Source organism: Anomaloglossus baeobatrachus, chromosome 6 (genome assembly GCF_048569485.1).
Source record: "Anomaloglossus baeobatrachus isolate aAnoBae1 chromosome 6, aAnoBae1.hap1, whole genome shotgun sequence".
Classification (NCBI taxonomy): domain Eukaryota; kingdom Metazoa; phylum Chordata; class Amphibia; order Anura; family Aromobatidae; genus Anomaloglossus; species Anomaloglossus baeobatrachus.
This window is the reverse complement of record NC_134358.1, coordinates 43,665,297-43,680,906: the sequence shown is the minus strand read 5'-3', so window position 1 is coordinate 43,680,906 and position 15,610 is coordinate 43,665,297. Positions and strand designations below refer to the sequence as shown.

Genomic DNA, 15,610 nt, shown 5'->3' with positions numbered 1-15,610 from the left:
ATTGTGAATGGTGGATCCTGTGTTATCTACTGTATATAGGAGGTATTAGTTATTGTACAAAAGGAGGAGGTGAGCTATGATATCTATTGTGAATGGTTGATCTTGTGTCATGTACTGTATATAGGAGTGTTGTCAGTCATTGTACATGAGAAGGAGGAGGAGGTGAGCTGTGACATCACCTATTGCAAATGGTGGATCCTGTATTATCTACTGTATATAGAGGTGTAATCAGCCATTGTACAAGAGTAGGAAGAGGTGAGCTGTGATATCACCTACTGTGAATGGTGGATCCGGTGTTATCTACTGTATATAGAGGTGTTATCAGTAGGAATGATCGAATACTTCAATTATTCGGCTTTGCGAATATTTTCCCAATACCTCGCCGCTATTCGACTATTCGATGCGCAATATAAGTCTATGGGAAGCCCGAATAGTTCAAAATAGTTGTTATTCGGGTTTCCCATAGACTTACATTGCGCATTGAATATTCGCGAATAATCGAATAGCGGCGACCTATTCGGCAAATATTCGCGAAGCCGAATAATTGAAGTACTCGATGATCCCTAGTTATCAGTCATTGTACAAGAGGAGGAGGAGGTGAGCTGTGACATCACCTACTGTGAATATATAGAGGAGTTATCAGTCAGAGATGTGATCTCTACAGAGCTGCAGGTATCAGCCTAATATTCGGATTTGTTTTTAATTACTATAGATCATGACATAGCCAATTAGTAAAAAAAAATAAAAAAAATTGGTGAATCTTTTTAAAACCTAGAACTTGATTTCTGACAGGTTGTCTTTAATCTAGCCTGGACTGTATATCCCCTCAGCTGTACGCGGCCCCAGACTCCCGCCCATCAGGTATCACTTCATATATAATCCTACAGGAATCTCACCGTGTTTCAGCTGTTTGGAGGAGGGTGGGGCGGCTTCAAGTTGTTCTGGAAGACAATAAAATGAGAATTATTAAGAAACTGGTGCAGCAAATTATATATTACATACAGAGCGGTGCGAGGGAAGGGCTGGCACATTAATTACACCGCCGTCTGCCAACGTGTCCACACCCGGCCCATGGGAAGCCGTCCCCGGCTCAGGGAATATCTGCACATCGCAGCCCAGGCCCCGGCATATGACAAATCACTAAGGCGGTAGGAATGGCTTCTGTGTACGAAGAACGGGAAATGTCACCAGGAGAGAAGGCTAAACCGCCAGATACAACACCGACAGTTATTAGCGCATCATGGCTCTGCCTACTGGGAGTCCTCGCGACACGTCAACCCTTAGAGATTTCCTCTTTCGAAGGAGAAATAAAGAAATATTTTGTGGACAAAGAAGATATATTGATGACCTCCAATTTGGGTGTGTTATGAATATCCATAAATCTAACACCTAGCAGCTGTTAGCAGGACCGGTGGTGGTCAGAAGTCAACATTGGATGGAGCCTGAACAGAGCCGCTCCTTGGACCGAGTAGTGGCCATTCCAGCACCCACTGACGTAAGTAGACGTTGGATGAAATAACTGAAAACAGGCACTAAACTGGAGCGCAGGACACTGGCAAAAGGACCTGATAACAGCCGATGTATGGGGCCACAGGGTGATGGATGGCCACCAATCTTATACGGATTACCTAAGCATAGGTCATCAATAGGAACGTCTTACAAAATCCCTTCAAATGCAACTAAACGATAATACATTTCATCTTTGATCCGGACTTCGCGGGTAGAAGACTCTCGCGGGTAGAAGACTCTCGCGGGTAGAAGACTCTCGCGGGTAGAAGACTCTCGCGGGTAGAAGACTCTCGCGGGTAGAAGACTCTCGCGGGTAGAAGTCCGGCTTCTTATTTAATAAGAATAATCCACATGCCTCTACCTGACCAAGATTGGGTCAAATATATTCAAAAATTGCCTTATAAATGAGATCACTAGAGTAAGAAGATTTTCAGGACCCTTGTCTGGCGGTCACAGTGGTCGTCTATAGCCACCGGACTAAGGCCCTACGATTCTCTGCTGACCCCAAACAGGAGTGTGACACACAACTAGAATATCGTTACGCCGGGCTACTAATCAGAAAAGATGGACACCCAAGAAGGTTTGAAGAGTTCTGGTCCGGCAGCCACAAACTACTGACATGGCCACCAGACCAGGGCTCTGCGATCCTCCACCAATCCTAATCATGAGTTCGTCATGCCATTAGGACACCGTCTACTAATCAGAAAAGACAGGAACCCGATCCTCTGACGACCTCCATCATGAGAGTGTCACACTACCAGGATACCGTCAACTAATCAGAAAAGACGGGCACCCGATCCTCAGCCGAACTCTATCATGAATGCGTCACGCCACCATGATGCAGTCTACAAATCAGAAAAGGGGTGCTTCTGATCATCCACTGAACCCCGATCATCAGTGCGTCGTACCAGGATCTACTAATCAGAAAAGACAAATCTGATCCTCCGCCGGCCCAATCAGGAGTGCACATTGCCACCAGAATATGGTCACGCCGGGCTACTAATCTGAAAATATGGACTCCTTGAAAGATGTTCTCAGGGCTCTGGTCGGGCAGCCACAAACCACTGATATGGCCACCAGACCAGGGCTCTGTGATCCTCCACCGACCCCGATTATGAGTGTGTCATGACATTAAAATACCGTCTTCTAATCAGAAAAAATGGGCACCTGATCCTCCATAGACCCCGATCACGAATGCGTCACACCAGGATACTGTCTACTAATGAGAAAATAGGGGCACCTGATCCTCCGCCGACCTCCGTCACGAGTGCGTCACACCAAGTTACTGTCTACTAATCAGAAAAGTGGGGCACCTGATCCTCCGCCGACCTCAGTCACGAGTGCGTCACACCAAGTTACTGTCTACTAATCAGAAAAGTGGGGCACCTGATCCTCCGCCGACCTCCGTCACGAGTGCATCACAAGAAGTCACTGTCTGCTAATCAGAAAAGTGGGGCACCCGATCCTCCGCCGACCCAGATCATGAGTGTGTCACACCAAATTACCGTATACTAATCAGAAAAATAGGGGCACCCGATCCTCCGCCGACCCAGATCATGAGTGTGTCACACCAAATTACCGTATACTAATCAGAAAAATAGGGGCATCCGATCCTCCGCCAACCCAGATCATGAGTGCGTCACACCAAATTACCGTCTACTAATCAGAAAAATAGGGGCATCCGATCCTCCGCCAACCCAGATCATGAGTGCGTCACACCAGGATACTGTCTACTAATCAGAAAAATAGGGGCACCCGATCCTCCGCCGACCCAGATCATGAGTGCGTCACACCAAATTACCGTATACTAATCAGAAAAATAGGGGCATCCGATCCTCCGCCAACCCAGATCATGAGTGTGTCACACCAAATTACCGTATACTAATCAGAAAAATAGGGGCATCCGATCCTCCGCCAACCCAGATCATGAGTGCGTCACACCAAATTACCATATACTAATCAGACAACAAGGACACCCGATCCTCCGCCGACCCAGATCATGAGTGCGTCACACCAAATTACCGTATACTAATCAGAAAAATAGGGGCACCCGATCCTCCGCCGACCCAGATCATGAGTGCGTCACACCAGGATACTGTCGCGCCAGCTAACTAATCAGAAAATATGGGCACCTAGGAAGAGGTTCGCAGGGCTCTGGTCCGGCAGCCACGAACTACTGACATGGCCACCAGACCAGGGCTCTGCGATCCTCTGTTGACCCCGATCATGAGTGCGTCACGCCACCAGGATACAGTCTACTAATCAGAAAAGAGAAGACTCTAAGAAGAGGTTCGATGTGCTCTGGTCGGGCAGCCACGAATGGCCACTAAACCAAACTCCGGCAAATATCTTTACTCAACTCTGTGTATTAGTTAATGGAAAATGCGGCTAAAAAAAATGAAAAAAAAAAAAATAAAATACAGCCATATGACCGGCAGGAAACTGAAAACAATGGGCCATGTTTTATAAGAGCTGAATTTAGCGCAGAAAACAAAGGCATTTTCTATACCAAAATCTGTGCAGAAAAATACTCAGTGTGAACAAAGCCCAAATCAGCAAACTGACATCTTGGGTTGTATAGTAAAGGGCCCTTTATTCTGTCACACTGAGTTTTGTACAAACTTGGCTGACTGTCATGGCGGTGTCGGCCTCTGTTCAGACTGCAGATTCTGACACTCCACCCGATCCGATATTTTCACTGGTGTCTGGGATCAACATAGGCAGACTTGGGTGTCAACCTGCTGTGTGCTGATTCATAGGCAGGATAGCAAGAGTTAATGTCTGATTATCTGCTTTCTCCTTTGGTCACATGTTCTGGGGAGACCTATCACTTCTTCTCCCCTCCTATTTATGCTGGTGGAATCCTTCTACACATGCCAGCTATAGTTTATTCTATGCTGGTCGGTGAGTTGTGGCGTACCAGACTTTCTGGTGAAAGTTGTGCTTTAGTTGTGCCTATTGCTTTGAGCAGTTGTGGAGTTCACCTCTGTTTTATAGCTTCCTTCCTGCTCTTGTTTTCCTCCAGAATCTCTTATTATCTTACCCTGTGTGTGTGCTGTGTGACAAAGTTTTGGTTTCAACACACTCCTGTCCAGTCCCTCCCTGGGGGAGGAGGAGAGGGAATCAGATCAGGACTGATCAGGAGCAGGAAGGAGATTCAGGCATCTCCACCATCAGGAGTATCCTTGAGATTAGAGATAGCATAGCTGAGGAGCCCTGGTTCCCCGCTATCCCAAAATCATTGACATTCTTGGACAAGAAAAAAAATAGACATTACGGCACAAATGACGATGGAGCCCAAGCAGCAGGATTATTTGGTGCAGCTTTAAATGTGACTAGAGCAGAGCTCGTGACGCTGTGATGTTTCCCAGCATCTCCAGCTCTTCGCTGACTAATCGTATTCCCGGCACAGAGTCAGAATGTAAATGGTTCTGTATTATGAGCATCTGATAAAGATCCAAGTCATGTAATGTCCTGCAGTGACCGGCTGCCCATACACAGCACCGAGAGGGAAAACAAAGGCACATTCCTGGACTAAGAGGACGGCGGAGTATCAGGAGGGGGCAGGCTCCATGTCACTCACCAGCTGCCAATATCAAGGCACAAGCCTCTAGAATACGACAATGTTACATCTGTACAATAATGATGCAGAAATATGAAGAAATTTGCTTCCCCTTAATCAATGGAATCTGTCAGCAGGTTTTTGCTATTTAATCTGAGAGCAGCAAAATGTAGGAGGTAGAGTCTGATTCCAGCTATGGATAACTCATTAGGCTGTGCGCTGCGGATTTCATACAATAAGGCTAAGTTCACATTTCCGTTGTTTTGCATCAGTCACAATCCGTAGCCTTGAGGAATTACGGTATCCTGCAAAATATTTTGCAGGAGTCCAGTTTTTCCCCATAGACTTCTATTAGTGACGGATTGCGACTGATTATGCTGCGTTGCATCCGCTGCGTCGCGGTCAGTCGTTTCTTAACTGACCGCCGGGCGGGAGCAACGCAGCCTGTAACGGTTTTTGAGCAGCGCGATCCGTAGGATTTTGCTGCGCATGCTCTCTCTGGCTCCCTGCACACGTAACCAGGATACACATCAAGTAACCAAGCAATGATGCGCTTTGGTTAGTTACCCGATATTTACACTGGATACGTGTGCAGGGAGCCAGCGCTAAGCGGTGTACACTCGTAACCAAGATAAATATCGGGTAACCAAGCAAAAAGTGCTTTGCTTATACCCGATATTTACCCTGGATACGTGTGCAGGGAGGCCGACACTTCACCACTCGGCTCTGCCCCCTCCCGCACTCCGCATGTACACACACACACACACACACACACACACACACACTTGTCCCCAGCCCTGCAGTCCCCACGGCACCGAAGTCCTCAGCTCCATGTCCCCGCTCGGCTCCGCCCCCTCGCGCTCCACCCCCTCCCGCACTCCGCATGTATACATGCATGTAGACACACACACACACACTCTCACTCACCTGTCCCCAGCCATGCAGACCGCGGCACTGACGTCCTCAGCTCCACCCCGGAACTCCGCCCCCAGCACACAACGGAGTCCGACAATGAAATTCTTTGTCATCCGTTGTACAACACATCAGTCACATGCATCAAGCAACGCATGTGACTCATGCAAAACAACGGAAGTGTGAACTTAGGCTAAGTGTTTGATCAGTAGGAGATTATCACTGCAGGACTAGGTGACTCTTGTCAGGTAGTCTAAATAGTCTACATAACCCCGCCCCCACCCCCACTGATTTGCAGCTTCCTGTGTACACTGTACTGTTATGAGTCAGGGACCGGGCAGGATCAAATAATGCGGAATCCCAAAAGGTAACAGAGTGGCTGGAAACTTAACGGACTGCAGACCTAATCCTGACAACTAACAGTAGCCATGGGACGAGCCTACGATGACCTGGACACCTCGACACAGCCGGAGAAGTAAATAATCTCACAGATAGAAATATAAGAAAGCTAATCTGCCTCGGAGCAATCCCCAAAGATAGATAGATAGATAGATAGCCTCCCACATGTAAAGGCTACGGTGATATATAAAAACACAATACAAAGCCAGAAAAGACAGATTCAGCAAAGGTCCGAGGCCCAAGCAATCTTTATAGGAAAGGATAGTAAGGAGCAACTGTATGTAGCTGTAAAAACCCTAATAAATACCAGCACTTTTGATATGAAAAATCCTAAGGTCACACAACCTCTCCCCCACTGAATCAGCACTCAGATGTTACTGGGATCCAAAAACACTAAGGCTGGAAACACATCTATGCGAGTAAAAACGGTCCGACTGGGCTGAAAAATACTCGGCTGATTTTAGTTCACGTTAGGTGCGAGTGCAACGCAAGTGTGATGCTTTTTGCTCGCGTGTGTGTCACGTTTGCGATGCTAGTTTCATGCAACATCTTAATTATATAAAAGCTATTACACATGTGTCATTTAATTTACCTTTGGGAATATGATGTCACATTCATCTGTTGAATATTTAATGAGTGAAGTTACTGCCACACTCGCAAATGTGAACGGTTGTGCGCGTGTGTGATCCTACTTTTAATCCCCTTCCATAGGAAATCATTGGGACAAATGGTGCGAGAAACTCGCAAAAAAGCAGCATGCTGCGATTTTTTTCGCAGTCCGATTTGGACTGAGAAAAAAAATGGCAGATGAGAGCTGAATCATTCACTAACATGTGTCCGATTTCAATGCGAGTTTTTCTCGCATTGCTCTACTGCGAGAAACTCGCAAGTGAGAAGCAGCCCTAATACAGATGAGGGACTGAATTAATACCAAGCATGACAAACACAAATCTTGGAGAATCATGGAGCTAAGTATACAGACACTCCCAGCAGGGAATGATCCCATTCCACCAAGAACTCCACACCGACAAAATAGGATTCATGCAAAGTATCAAAGCAGAATATATTATAATATATATATATATATATTATATAATTTTACACAAAATAAAGAAGCCGCGTAGACACCATCACATGTTTCTCAACGCTGGCAGGTAACTAGCCAGGTCTTTCACCGGGAAGGAACAACGACGGGAAGGGCAGTCTCCAGTCAAGGAAACCACCTATGCCAAAACATGGTATCCATCCACAGACAGCTGTTTAGGGGTATTTGCCCCTCATCAGTGTGGAGTAGGAAACTGGCTAGTGGGAGCAATGCCCAGTAGAAGACTATATAGGTAAGGATGGTTGATGGTGCTCCGCGGTGCTGGATGTTGATCTCCTTGAGGTCAAATATATATATATATATATATATATATATATATATATATATATATATATATATATATATATATTTGCAATTGGTTTACCTTAAAAAAAATTTGCACATTTTTGCTTTTTCAGCCGGTTTCCCTACAAATTTAACAGTTGTGGTGAAAAAAAAAAAACAAAACAGCTGAGAGGAGCTCAAAAAAGGTGAGAAGACTGTTAAACTCTCCTCTCAGCTCTCAAAAAATAGCTCACTAATGGATCCTCGGCTAACTCATTAACAACCCTTCAGAACTGGGAGTCAGAAATCAACACTTAGGGGGCAACAGGGGAGTTTAAGAAATGACATGGTCAGCCAAATAAAATAAAATGAAAATTCTCCAGGAGGACCATTTCTAAAAAAAGATTTCAAGAATGTGTCATGAGTGTGTCCCGCTCTGGGAACAGAAGGTCACAACATGTTATTACTTGCAGATCCACTACTTGTATTTGAGTGAAATCTACTTTCTTTTAGTGCTGTAGGGGTTAAGGACTCTATCTGGCTGTCCTTTGTAGCCTTAGTCTCAGGTGCAGCTCTTTTGTGACCACTCCACTTCGCTATAAAAAGTCACCGGTCTCATCATCTGATGCCGGTTATAGACTCTCATTCTATGCTGACCACTTTGGAAGGAGCCAGTTTCTGGAAGAAGCTGAAGAGTCTTAACAGTTGCAGCTGTGTTGTTTAGCTGTATTTCCTTTTGTATCAATTTTCACTATGTCTCCCTTTTCTTGTGTTGTATTATTTAAGTTGTCAGACTAGTATTCTTGCTGACCTCACTAGCCAGGGTGAGTTCAGAGCAAGTAAGGGCCTAAACATATGATCGACGACGGAGTTAAGCACCTGTATAAGAACATTAGGGAGAGAAGGGTACAGACTCAGGTGAGTGGCAGGAGGTGACCCCTCTCACCAGGGCCCACCATTGTATTGCATTCCATGTGTATCCTGTGTGTTGCAGCACTTGCAGAGTTCTTTAATACCTGGAAGAACCCAGGTAGTCATTGCCTGACAAAATGTACATTAATATTGTTGAGTAATGACAACCAATCAGATTACTGCTCTCATATTTCTAAAGCAGGCTGTGAAATAATAGCTGGCCCCTGATTGGCTATTAGGAATATTCAGCTTTTTATACCTCGTTGGCACATGGCCGCAGACTAATCTCCTGTGAATGAAAGGGACCGAGGCAATTAATTGCCGCAATTAGCATTAGTGGCAGCGTTGGGGAGCAGACACCGTCCATATGCAATTATCCCAGGACAGAGCGAAGAGACAGAAATCCGCGAAAACGCCGAGTCAGGAAGAAATCAGAAAGGACGAGGGACGGAAATGCTGACGTGCGTCTCGTATGGATTGTCAATACAAATGCTCAGAACTTCTAGATTAACCAGATACGGGGCAATTAGAAAATGCTGAGTGGGTGATTACAATATACAGGTAACACGGCTGGAGAAAAACATACGGAGCGCATATAGAAAACTCAAGCAATGATCTATTGCAGAAACTGAAAATGGGGTCTCAGCTATTATTCTGATGAGACTGTATGAGGCCCTCTGAACCTCAAAGTGGGTCTCTAACCTTAAAAGAGTTTATCCCAGGAACAAAGTTGATTTTAATCAATAGATCTTGGAATAATAATAATTTCCACAATTGGATGGGTTTAAAAAAAATGTTCCTGTGCTGAGATAATGTTATATATGTGCCCCTCCTGTGTACTGTGTAATGGCTGTGTCTGACTGTACAGGGACAGGGTCTGATCATACCACAAAAAAAAAAAAAAAGAAAGTATAAAGATATTACAGTATGGGAAAATAGACATTTCTTTCTGTGAGGTAAAACATTTCCCTGCCCATTTTTAAAAAATGTTTTACCTCAAAGAAAGATTTATTTCTGATCCCGTGCTGTAATGTCATCTACTTTTTTGCTTCCTCCCCAAACCCAGGAGAGATGTGGTAGGATAAGACCATGTCCCTGTACGGTCAGACACAGCCATTACACAGTATACAAAAGAGTCACATATAAGATTATTTCAGAACAAGATTTTTTTTATTCTTATATATGTGTCCCTGCTATGTGCTGTGTAATGGCTGTATCTCACTGTACAGGGACATGGTCTTACCTCACCACATCTCCTTGGCCAGGGAAGACGCAAAAAAAAAAAAAAATACAGACATTACAGGACAAGATCACAAATAATTATTTTCGTGAGGTAAAACATTTTACAGGATCACAAATAATTATTTTCGTGAGGTAAAACATTTGTTAAAAACAGGCAGGGAAATATTTTACCTTACAAAAAGAATCCCCTGTGTGATCCCATGCTGTAATGTCTGTACACATCCAATTGTGCAAATTATTATTATTGCAAGACATATTGATTAAAATAAACTTTGTTAGTGCAAAATCCCCTTCAAGTCTACCTTCGACCTTAAAACTATGTGTACCAGTGTTACCTACAGATATAACAATGCCCCTTTTTGTGAGGTAAAACTTTTTTTAAAAACAGGCAGAAAAATGTTTTTCCTCATAAAAAGAATCAGCTGTTATCCCATGGTGTAAGGTCTGTATACATTTTTGTATCCTCCCCGGCCCAGAAGAGGTAGTATGATAACACCATGACCCTGTGCGGTGAAACACAGCCATTACACAGCACATAGCAGGGACACCTATACAAAGATTATCTCTGCACAGGAACATAGTCTGATCATACAACATCTCCTGGGCAGGAGAGGAACTAAAAAGGTATACAGACATTACAGCACGGAAGCAAATAATTCTTTGAGGTAAAACATTTTTTTAAACAAGCTGGTAAATGTTTTACCTCACAAGAAGAATCAGCTGTGATCCTGTGCTGTATTACAGCATAGGAAAATAGAAAATTCTTTTTGTGAGGTAAAACATTTTCCTGCCTGTTTTTAAAAAACGTTTTACCTCAAAGAAAGAATTGTGATCCCGTGCTGTAATGTCTGTATACTCTTTTGCATCCTCTACCCAGGAGCTGTGGTATGATCAGACCATGTTCCTGTATGGTCAGACACGGCCATTACACAGTACACAGCAGAGACACATATATAAGATTATCTCAGCACAGGAACTTTTTTTTTTAATCACATCCAAAAAAAGGTATATAGACATTACAGAACAGGATCAGAAATAAATCTTTCTTTGAGGTAAAACTTTTTTTTTTAAAAAAACAAGCGCGAAAATGTTTACCTCACAAAAAGAAATGTCTATTTTCCCATACTGTAATATCTTTATACTTTTTTTTTTGCATCCTCCCCAGCCAGGGGCTGTGGAATGATCAGACCATGTTCCTGTACAGTCAGACACGGCCATTACACAGTACACAGCAGGGACACATATATACGATTATCTCAGCACAGGAACATTTTTTTTTAATCACATCCAATTGTGGAAATTATTATTATTCGAAGATCTGCTTATTAAACCCAACTTTGTTGGGGGGTGGAAGCCTTTAAAGTTAGGGCTACATGGTGATTTTGATATTGCAGCATAATACAAGTGAATGGCATTGACGACACATTGCTGTCCCCATGGTAATAAGGTTGCGGCAAACAAATCACAAAAAATCCAAATGAGGAAATTCTTGCAACATGTCTTTATAATAATTAATAATAATTTTTATTTCTATAGCGCCAACATATTCCGCAGCGCTTTACAATTAAGAGGGGACATGTACAGACAATATGAGACCATACAAAATAAAATGCAGATACCAAGAGAAGTGAGGGCCCTGCTTGTAATCTTACAGTCTATGAGGGAATAGGGCAGGCACAAAAGGTGAACGGGGGGAGGCACAAAAGGCGAACGGGAGGGGGGGAGGCACAAAAGGTGAACGGGAGGGGGGGAGGCACAAAAGGCGAACGGGAGGGAGGCACAAAAGGCGAACGGGAGGGAGGCACAAAAGGTGAACGGGGGGGCACAAAAGGTGAACGGGGGGCACAAAAGGTGAACGGGGGGCACAAAAGGTGAACGGGGGGCACAAAAGGTGAACGGGGGGGCACAAAAGGTGAACGGGGGGGGCACAAAAGGTGAACGGGGGGGGCACAAAAGGTGAACAGGGGGGCACAAAAGGTGAACGGGGGGGGGGGCACAAAAGCTGAACGGGGGGCGTAACAAGCATTAAAGTGATATTGCATCAGAGGGGGGCAACGGCGATCCAGACACTTCACAGCGCCGCAGTTTTAAAATTAGGGATCCGCTAATAGGCTCCCCGTGACGTGGCAGTGGGTTTCATACAGTCTGATTACAACATTAACGAAGAGCCTCGTGCTCAGTTTTGTACATATTTGCTCGCCCAACAATGGATCAATGTACAAGTTTCGGATGTGCAGTCCGTTTATTATTCCAACAGTTATAATATAATATACAGGAGCAACTGCTCTAAACTGTAGAATTATAGATTTGAAATTAATTCAAATTGACCCTAACTGCCATTGTTGCCCTTAGCAACCAATCCCAGCTTTCATTTAAAAAAAAAAAAAAAAAAAAGGCAGTTTAATAAATTAAATCTACACTTCAGTTGCTACGGGCAACAAAGTTCTTGTTTCAGACTTTTTTTTTTTTTTTTTTTTTTTTATAAAAGCCCATTGGATGCACTAAGGACATCAAAGGCACCCGCACCATTAGGACATCTATCATTTTGACAGGAAGAATAGTGATGAGGACGCGGCCTCTGAACCTGGACGTGTTTTCCTAGTTGCAGCCAGATGAAATGACGGAGCGATGAGACTATTTCCCTACAGAGTAACACGCGGCAGTCACTGGAGGACAGGGGCGGACATATTGCTGCAACCAGAGGCCCAAGGGGTAAGGAGGCCACATCTACCTCCAAAGCTGGTGGAATTATAAATTGTGATGAGCTATTGGACTGCAACGGGCCCAAATATTGTTCTTGCACAAGGGCCTCTTTAGTCGGTGTTAGTCAGAGCTATTCTACTTTGCTGTACAGGTTGTGGCATGGTCAGCAGAGTCATCACATTATCTATAGAAGGCAGGGTCAGCGGAGCCGTGTCATTGTTAATAAAGTGCCAAGTAATCTCATGATCATGTGAGTGCATGATGAGCTGTCATCTCATTATCAATCGAGTGGGGAGGGCAGCAGCGTCATCTCATTGTCAAATAAAGAAAGGCCAGAAGAGTTAGCTCATTTTCATTCAAGGGCAGGGTAATCAGAAACATTACTAATCAAGAGAGGATAGGGTCAGCAGAGTCATCCCAGTATCATTTATAGCGAGGGTCAGCAGAGTCATCTCAGTGTTACTCATAGGGAGGGTCTAAAGAGTCATCTCAGGTTCTCTTGTAGGGAGGGTCAATAGCGTCCTCTCAGTATTAGGGGTGCTTCACACACAGCGAGCTCACTGCCGAGATCGCTGCTGAGTCACGCTTTTTGTGACGCAGCAGTGACCTCATTAGCGATCTCGCTGTGTGTGACACTGAGCAGCGATCTGGCCCCTGCTGCGAGATCACTGCTCGTTACACACAGCCCTGGTTCGTTTTCTTCAAAGGCGCTCTCCCGCTGTGACACACAGATCGCTGTGTGTGACAGCAAGAGAGCGACAAATGAAGCGAGCAGGGAGCAGGAGCCGGCGTCTGACAGCTGAGGTAAGCTGTATCCAAGATAAACATCGGGTAACCAAGGTGGTTACCCGATATTTACCTTAGTTACCAGCCTCCGCAGCTCTCACGCTGCCTGTGCTGCCGGCTCCGGCTATCTGCACATGTAGCTGCTGTACACATCGGGTTAATTAACCCGATGTGTACTGTAGCTAGGAGAGCAAGGAGCCAGCGCTCAGTGTGCGCGGCTCCCTGCTCCCTGCACACACAGCTAAGCGGTGTGCGCTGGTAACTAATGTAAACATCGGGTAACCATACCCGATGTTTACCTTAGTTACCAGTGTCCGCAGCTTCCAGACGGCGGCTCCGTGCAAGCGCAGCGTCGCTTGCACGTCGCTGCTGGCTGGAGGCTGTTCACTGGTCGCTGGTGAGATCTGCCTGTTTGACAGCTCACCAGCGACCATGTAGCGATGCAGCAGCGATCCTGACCAGGTCAGATCGCTGGTCGGATCGCTGCTGCATCGCTAAGTGTGAAGGTACCCTTACTCATAGTAAGGGTCAATAGCGTCATCTCAATATCACTCATAGGGAGGGTGAGCAGAGTAATCTCAGTATCACTGGTAGAGAGGGTCAGTAGAGTCATCAGTATCATTTATAGCAAGGGTCAGCAGACTCAACTCAGTATCATTTATAGCGAGGGTCAGCAAAGTCATCTCAGTATCATCCATAGGGAGGGTCAGTAGAGTCATCTCAGTCAAACACATAAGAAGAGTCAATAGAGTAATCTCAGTATAACACATAGGCAGGGTCAGCAGAGTCATCTCAGTATTACTCATAGGGAGGGTCAAGAGAGTCATCTCAGTTTCTCTTGTAGGGAGGGTCAGTAGAGTCATCTCAGTATCACTCATAGGGAGGGTCAATAGAGTAATCTCGGTATCATCCATAGGGAGGGTCAATAGAGTCATCTCAGTATCACTCAGTGAGGGTCAGTAGAGTCATCTCAGTATCACACACAAGCAGGGTCAATAGAGTCATCTCAGTATAACACATAGGAAGGGTCAGCAGGGTCATCTCAGTATTACTCATAGGAAGGGTCAAAAGAGTCATCTCAGTTTCTCTTGTAGGGAGGGTCTGTAGAGTCAGCTCATTATCACTCATAGGGAGGGTAAGTAGTCATCTCAGTATCACTGGTAGAGAGGGTTAATAGAGTCATCTTCAGTATCACTCAGGGAGGGTCAGTAGAGTCATCTCAATCATTCGATGGTAGGGTCAGCAGAGTCATCAGTCATCTCAGTATCATTCATAGGGAGGGTCAGCAGAGTCATCTCAAACATTCGATGGTAGGGTCAATAGAGTCATCAGTCTTAGGAAGGGTCAATAGAGTCATCTCAGTGTCACTCATAGGGAGGGTCAGTAGAGTCAATCATTCGATGGTAGCGTCCGCATTGACAACTGCATTGTACTTCTAGAAGAACAAGAATAGGATAACAAATCTTACTCCAGTCAATCTCACTCCACCCCACCCCCTCATCAAGACCGGCATAACACCCCAGTCTTGAGTAATCGGGGGCTATATGCATAAAGCTTTGTATGCAGCTCCCTTGACACTCCCGCTACCTGTAAGAAATCTCTTCTTGGAGACTATTTATTTTTCAAATTTTTTTTGCATTGAATTTACTGCAAGTTCCAAGTGTTTACCAAAAAACCTCCCCCAGTGGAGACTTTCCTAGTCCAAAGACCTCTAATGGGCCCCTGGATGGCAAAATAGTGGTCTTACAATGGCAGCCTAAGGATGATATTTGCAGCTTTATGCCCCGGGAGATTTCCCAGGTAAATACATGAGGTGCAATACAAATATTACTGTAATTAAACCTGACATAATATATTTTTGCAAATGCCATGAAGCACAGACATTCTACTACAGACAAAACAGATATGGCCGACCCCAGGGAAGTTGAAAATCTGAAGACCCCACATTTTTTGAAGAGAATGAACACAGGGCATCTCGTTTATAGACTTAAATCTAATCAATGAGACTATCGTCAATTCCTTGCGACTTTCCCCTTTAAATGGCGTCTAATACTCTCACTTGACACAGAATAAATGGCGGCTGTCTGGAGAACACAGGAGGAAGAATCGTTTTGAGCGCTTACACAAATCCTGTGAGTGTGAAGTCTATTTCTGTACTCGTCGCGGCATTGATCCCCGAATTTCATTTTTGTGAGATTTCTTTGCCAAGTGCTGTG

At 44.8% G+C, this 15,610-nt stretch overlaps 1 protein-coding gene across 1 annotated transcript in view; it reads right to left on the bottom strand.

The window, feature by feature from the left end:
- Positions 1-15,610, bottom strand: part of TMEM65 (transmembrane protein 65) — an 88,504-nt gene that overhangs the window by 32,013 nt on the left and 40,881 nt on the right. The window contains 1 exon segment of the mRNA XM_075352888.1: positions 897-941. Coding sequence (XP_075209003.1) covers positions 897-941 — 45 coding nt within the window.